The sequence below is a fragment of the Coregonus clupeaformis genome, chromosome 17, assembly GCF_020615455.1.
Source record: "Coregonus clupeaformis isolate EN_2021a chromosome 17, ASM2061545v1, whole genome shotgun sequence".
Taxonomy (NCBI): Eukaryota; Metazoa; Chordata; class Actinopteri; order Salmoniformes; family Salmonidae; genus Coregonus; species Coregonus clupeaformis.
The window spans coordinates 65,385,995-65,393,572 of record NC_059208.1 but is presented as its reverse complement, the minus strand read 5'-3'; the positions used below and the strand labels follow the sequence as shown (position 1 = coordinate 65,393,572).

General features: G+C 42.7%; 1 protein-coding gene across 1 annotated transcript; it reads right to left on the bottom strand.

The window, feature by feature from the left end:
• Positions 1 to 1,765: 1,765 nt before the first annotated feature.
• LOC121585818 (toll-like receptor 13) lies at positions 1,766 to 5,186 on the bottom strand (the record flags this gene model as incomplete). Its single annotated transcript, XM_041902103.1, has 3 exons — positions 1,766 to 2,393; positions 2,490 to 3,029; positions 5,107 to 5,186. Coding segments are annotated over 3 exons (861 nt in total), but the record flags the coding sequence as incomplete, so codon positions are not given.
• Positions 5,187 to 7,578: the final 2,392 nt, after the last annotated feature.

Below are 7,578 nucleotides of genomic sequence, written 5' to 3'. Positions count from 1 at the left end.
ACACAGTGGCAGAATACCTGACCACTGTGACTGACCCAAACTTAAGGAAAGCTTTGACTATGTACAGACTCAGTGAGCATAGCCTTGCTATTGAGAAAGGCCGCCGTAGGCAGACCTGGCTCTCAAGAGAAGACAGGCTATGTGCACACTGCCCACAAAATGAGGTGGAAACTGAGCTGCACTTCCTAACCTCCTGCCAAATGTATGACCATATTAGAGACACATATTTCCCTCAGATTACAGCGATCCACAAAGAATTAGAAAACAAACCCAATTTTGATAAACTCCCTTATCTACTGGGTGAAAAACCACAGTGTGCCATCACAGCTGCAATATTTGTGACCTGTTGCCACAAGAAAAGGGCAACCAGTGAAGAACAAACACCATTGTAAATACAACCCATATTTATGTTTATTTATTTTCCCATTTTTACTTTAACTATTTGCACATTGTTACAACACTGTATATATACAAAATATGACATTTGAAATGTCTTTATTCTTTTGAAACTTCTGAGTGTAATGTTTACTGTCAATATTTATTGTTTATTTCACTTTTGTTTACTATCTACTTCACTTGCTTTGGCAATGTTAACACACGTTTCCCATGCCAATAAAGCCCTTAAATTGAAATTGAAATTGAATTGCGAGAGAGAGAGCGAGAGAGAGAGAGAGAGAGAGAGAGAGACAGAGAGATAGAGAGAGGGAGTGTGTGAGAGACAGAGAGAGACAATGACCCAACACACCTCCAGGCCTTGTAAGGGCTATTTTACCAAGAAGGAGAGAGATGTAGTGCTACATCAGATGACCTGGCCTCCACAATCCTCCGACCTCAACCAAATTGAGATGGTTTGGGATGAGTCGGACCGCAGAGTGAAGGAAAAGCAGCCAACAAGTGCTCAGCATTTGTGGGAACTCCTTCAAGACTGTTGGAAAAGCATTCTAGGTGAAAGCTGGTTGAGAGAATACCAATGAGTGTGCAAAGCTGTCATCAAGGCAAAGGGTGGCTATTTGAAGAACCTCAAATATAAAATATATTTTGATTTGTTTAACACTTTTTTGGTTACTACATGATTCCAGCCAACTTGACACAGCTGTGGGAAGAATTGGAGTCAACATGGGCCAGCATCCCTGTGGAACGCATTCGTCACCTTGTAGAATCCATGCCCTGACGAATTGAATCTATTCTGAGGGCAAAAGGGGCTGCAATGCAATATTGGGAAGGTGTTCTTAATGTTTTGTCCAGTCAGTGACATTTATGGAGATAGCGTGCCCTCTAGTGGTAGACTTGCCACTCTACACCCTGGAATTGCGACGTCAGATGGAGCCTTGTTGTACGTTAGCGCACTCCGTTCTACAGCTCTTGGAGGTCTGCATCGTCGTGCTTGCCTTGTAATCATTGGTGGTTCAAGCCCCACTGTTTATCATAAAGGCTGGAAGGATAGTGTGTGTATCTAAAATTACATCAAGATCATCATGTGAATTGAATCTAGCAAACTCGCCAGCTAGCTTAGTTAGATATCTTCATCAGAGTGTTTTTCTTCATTAGCTTGTCAGCTAGCTAGCATTAGTTATCTTCATTAGCTTTTCAGCTAGCTAGCATTAGTTATCTTTATTAGCTTGTCAGCTAGCTAGCATTAGTTATCTTTATTAGCTTGTCAGCTAGCTAGCATTAGCTAACAAGTGGTTTGCTAGTTCAAATGAAGCATAACTGACAAAGGAAAGGTGTGACTATTATCGACTTTTATTCATCATAAGCATTACAACATTACAAGTGAAAAGGGTTTCCCCCCCACAAATTAACAACAAAAAATACAGTAGGACACCATTTGTTTTAATAATTGTACATTTTATCTTACTTGAAGAAGAAAAACACCAATGATATTAGGCAAAGCTAAGAAAGTTAATAAGCAAACTGATAGCAAACTTATTTTAGCAACATATCTGCAGTCAGTGGCCCACTTCACATTTTGCTCAATATTTTTCTAGCTGGGTAGGCAGGTAGCTATATGCAAGTAAATTAGCTGAGTTTCTAATTATAAGATGTATTAGCATTTGTCAATAACTTTAAGTCGTGTTTATATCACAACATTTCTGATAAAGTTCAGAACATATACTGTAGGTTAAAGGTTATTACATTTAGTTTATGTCTGTCACTGTCTCTCCACCCCGGTGAGGATTGGGTTCTCCTCAGCAGGGCAGTCCCTGGTCTCCAGAGCCACCTGTAGTTTCTGCCAGAAGACCCCGGTGTACTCCCCTGCTCTGGGCCAGCTCAGGTAGGTCTGTCTCTTCAGCAGCCTCCTCATGCGGTGGTAGGGAGAGAGCTGCTGGTCTGGGATCTCCTCCAGAAACACCAGGATCAACACGTCCTTCTGCTCATCAAACAGACGGAAGCTGGAGAGTAAAGTAGAAAGTCATTATGAAGTACGGTATATGTGTGTATGAGTGTACACGTGTACTGTATAGGTAATTGAAGATTGTCGGACCCACCTGGCCACCTGTATCTCTCTGGAGCACCACTCACTCTCCAGATAGTTTCGGCTGATCACACAGATGGTCTTGCGGCTCCCGTAGATGGCGTCTGTGATGTTTTCTATGATGGGTTTGCCTGGCTGGAAGTCCCGGTGGTGCAGACACAGCCTCCAGCCCTGCTTCCCCTCCAGCTCCGGCAGCAGCTCCCTCAGGACCCAGGGCTCATCGTGGGTGTTGTAGGAGACGAAGGCGTCGTACTGATTAGCTGCACGCCTGTTCCTCCGCTTGGTGTCGTAGAGATAAGCCAGGAAGAGGTAGTAGACATAGACAACTTGCCATCTCAGGAGATGGTAGATGAAGGACGCCAGCAGGGTGAGGAGGACCAGAGAAGTGGTGGACAGGAAGTAGAAGAAGCCTATGTCCACTGAACACGGACGGGTGTCAAGGTCCAACAGTTTAGTGCCCCTCAGATTGTCTGGATAGCTGCAGTTAGAGTCATGGGCATCACCAACTTGCGTTTGGTTGTTGTCCTCCACCCAACGGATGAACCAAGCATTTCTACAGTCACATATGAAAGGGTTATTGTTAATTTTCAAGGATGTTAAGGCAGGGAGAGAACGTATCACTGTCTCATTGATTTCTCTAATCTGGTTGTTTCCCAACAGCAAAAATGCAACTTGAGATAAATTGGCTAGTATGAGGAAATCCAAAGACTGAAGTTGGGATTTGGACAGATATAGTCTGCTGAGTTTTGGCATTGGGAAAAACAGCTCTGGAGCGAGGGTTGAGAACACATTGCTGCTGATGTCAAGGTACCTCAACTGGGGGGTGTGAATGAATGTGTCTGGGTGCAGAGACTTAATATTCAGATACCCTGCCCTGAATTCTGATAAAGATTTCAGACCCTCAAGAAAGTTTGATGGTATATTATCCATCCGTTGGCTGAAGATATATAGAATCTTGAGCGATGTCAGGTGATAGAAGGGTGGAGGGTGGAGCTTCTCATCTGTTTCATATTTGATATGATTGGAAGAAATAATGAGGCTGGTTAAGCATGTTAGTCCTCTGAACACCCGGTCTCTAGTTTCAGTTTGAGTGATTCTATTTGCTGAAAGAGTAAGGCTTCTAAGGTTGACCATCACCTCAAATGCTCCATCTTCTATGCTGCTAATTTGATTGTTGAATAAAAGCAATTCCTTGAGGGATTGTAAGCTTTTAAAGTCTTCTTTTCTGACAGAACTAAGTTTATTGCCTCGCAAATCCAAGAGCTCTAGTTTTTGCAAACCGTCCTTGAAAGCATCACTCAAGGCCAGGATTTGGTTTGTTCCGATTTTAAGGACCTTTAAGGACTTCAAATCCTGGAAAACACAACTTTCGAGTTGAGGGATTATGTTTTTGTAAAGGAAGAGTTGTATGAGTCCAGTAAGATTGGCAAAATCCGAGCAGCCTAGTTTATTGATTCTATTGAAGCTGAGATCCAGGACTTCCAGAGTGGGGAGATTCCTTATGGCTTTTGGCACAGATGAAAGCATGTTGTGTCCCAATTCCAGATTTCTCAGCTGCTTCATTGTCCGGAATGAAGAGTCAGACAGATCGATCAGATTCATATATTGCATTCCCAGATCTGTCACCTGGGTGCAGGACTGCAGAAGTTCCGCAGAAACAAAACTGATGTTGTTATATCTAAATTGGAGCATTCTCAGTGTAGGTATGTGGCAGGCAATATTGGTGAGAACCTTTGTATGGGCAGACATCTCTATTCCTAAATGAGAAAGTATCAGAGATTCTAACAGGGAGTCGAAGCTCCGCAGCAACATGCTCATACCCTCCAGAGACATGTGGATTCCACTCATGTCAAGACTCGACACGTTCCTCAGAAAAGACCTGTCTGCCACATCCCATTGCATGCTTCCATTATGGCCACAGTAGGCTAGGTTTAACTTCTGAAGGTTTGGAAAAACACTTGCTGTGACGATGAAGATGTCCAATGGATTCCCAGACACATCAAGCTCTCTCAGCCCTATGGAATTGTTTGATATTTCCCTTGATCGAAAACTGGTAAATCCATTCCTCCCAATGTACATCTTCTGTAAATGTGGTAATTGTATAATGGGCTGAACCTTCTTTAGACAATGCAGTTTATTGTTCGATAAGTTCACTACATGTAATCCAGAGAGAGGCCAAAAGGATGACGACCCAATAGTTGTGATCAGGTTGTTATTCAGATGTAGCGCCGAGAGGTTGGCCAGGCCCTGGAACATGTGGTCTGAAAGGGTGGTGATTTTGTTATGCCCCAGGTCTAGCCCCTGCAGAGCCACAAGGCATAGGAATGCTCCGTCTTCAACACGAGAGATCACGTTACTGGACGCGTTCAAGAATTTGAGGACCGATAGATCTTTAAAGTCAAACACTTCGATTTTTGAAATTGAATTAATAGAAACGTCTAAAGATCTGACTATCGGTGGAATGTCTTCTGGTATGGTTAGGAGGTTCCTGTTATCACAGAGTACTTTCATGTTAACAGTGACGTTGGCATCATATATTCTGCAGTGTTTCAGTGAGTATCCCCTTACTGGATCAACAAGGACCCAGACATACAGCAGAAAGCAGAAACAGACCGCAGAAAAATACCCACTTTCCCTTCCTGGTGTGGTCATCTTGAGTTTCAGGATCTTCCTCATTAAGGCTAACGTTTAACTGATAGGTGTCTTCAGTTTATACTTCAGATCTAAAGTAGACAAAAAGAGACACATACTTTAAGGTGTTTGAGAGACATACAGTGCCTTGAAAACTATTCACCATCTTGTTTTCACTGATCTACACAACTTTTCCTCAAGTAGTTTTTCTTTCAGTGTTAAAAGAGTACCGATACACAGTATCAAAAGCAAACGTGTAATATTTGAACTACCTCTAATCCAATGTCTTCATTTACCTTACAAAACATTTGCTGTATCATGGTAGAAAATGTGTTTACACAGGCAGCCCAATTCTGATATTTCGGCCAATTATGGGTAAAAGAGCTGATCTGATTGGTCAAAAGACCAATTAGTGAAAAAAGATCCACATTGGGCTGCCTGTGTAAACATAGCCTAAAGCTTTATGCTAACATTACACACAAACTAGAGGAGAGGAGGTAGACAGAGGTAGACAGAGGTAGACAGTAGGCAGAGGTAGACAGAGGTAGACAGAGGTAGACAGGGGTAGACAGGGGTAGACAGAGGTAGACAGGGGTAGACAGAGGTAGACAGAGGTAGACAGAGGTAGAAGGGTAGACAGGGGTAGACAGGGGTAGACAGAGGTAGACAGAGGTAGACAGAGGTAGACAGAGGTAGACGGGTAGACAGGGGTAGACAGGGGTAGACAGGGGTAGACAGAGGTAGACAGAGGTAGACAGAGGTAGACGGGTAGACAGGGGTAGACAGGGGTAGACAGAGGTAGACAGAGGTAGACAGAGGTAGACAGAGGTAAATGTTGGTAAAAGCAATATTCTCGAAAAGAGATAACATTGTTTGGACAAAGACACTACATCACACAGGAGATAAGCAAGGTAAAACAGCAATGTAGATAAAATATCTTAAATAGTAAGGATTGTTTTACTCACATTTGTCAGAAGAAGTCAAATCATCTTTTGTAGAGCGCTTTCCCCAACAGCACAGGACTGTGGTTAGGGACAGATAGCTGTAGCTTTGCCTGGTTCAATAAAGGAACACCATATTTGTGTAAATATATAAATAATCTGAATGAGGAACTGAGAAAGAGTTAGAGAACAAACATAGACTGTCACGCCCTGGCTCTGGGACTCTGTTATGTTGAGCCAGGGTGTGTAGTTTCTATGTGTTTGTGTTCTGTGTTTAAGTTCTAGTTCATGTGTATCTATGTTGGCCGGGGTGGTTCTCAATCAGAGGCAACGTGAATCAGCTGTTGCTTGTTGTCTCTGATTGGGAACCATACTTAGGCAGCCGTTTGGCAGTAGTGTATTGTGGGATCTTGTTCCGTGTTGGTTTGTGTAGGTAACCAAGGACTTCACGTTATCGTTTTGTTTCGTGTGGTGAAATAAATAAAGTATGTTCACTTATCGCGCTGCGCATTGGTCCACTTCCTTCAGCGATCGTGACATAGACGATCAGGTGATGAAAAACACAACACAATTCTAAGTCAGATTCAAAATCTCAGAGACAGTAATACTATTTTATATAACAAAGATTTATTATAAAAACAAGATAATACTACAGTATACAATGAAAGATTGTCAAATGATCAGCTAATGAAGTAATTAGCAAGGTAAGGGGCAGGTAGCGTTCTCCTGGCATCCACCAAACCTAGATTTGTCCGTCAGACTCCCAGATGGTGAAGCGTGATTCCTCACTCCAGAGAACGCGTTTCCACTGCTCCAAAGTCCAATGGCGGTGAGCTTAGGCTTGTGTGTGGCTGCTCTGAAGTTCCTGACGAACAGTTCTTGTGCTGACGTTGCTTCTAGAGGCAGTTTGGAAATTGGTAGTATTTGTATTTATTAAGGATCCCCATTACTCTTCCTGGGGTCCTGCAACATTAAGGCAGTTATATACAATTTAAAATATTACATAACATTATATTTCATAACACTTTACCTAAAACATTTAGTGTGTTCCCTCAGGCCACTACTCCACTATCACATATTTACAATACAACATCCATGTGTACGTGTGTGTAGAGTGAGTGTCTATATGTATGTGTTTATGTGCCTATGTTTGTGTTGCTTCACAGTCCCCACTGTTCCACAAGGTGTATTTGTACCTGTTTTATAAATCTGATTATACTGCTTGCATCAGTTACCTGATGTGGAATAGAGTTCCATGTAGTCATGGCTCTATGTAGTACTGTGCGCCTCCCATAGTCTGTTCTGGACTTGGGGATTGTGAAGAGACCTCTGGTGGCATGTCTTGTGGGGTATGCATGGGTGTCCGAGCTCGGTACATTCAGCTTGTCAACAACTCTTACAAAAACAAGTAGTGATGAAGTCAATCTTTCTTCCACTTTGAGCCATGAGAGATTGACATGCATGTCATTAATGTTAGCTCTACATGTACTTTTAAGGGCCAGCCGTGCTGACCTGTTCTGAGCCAACTGC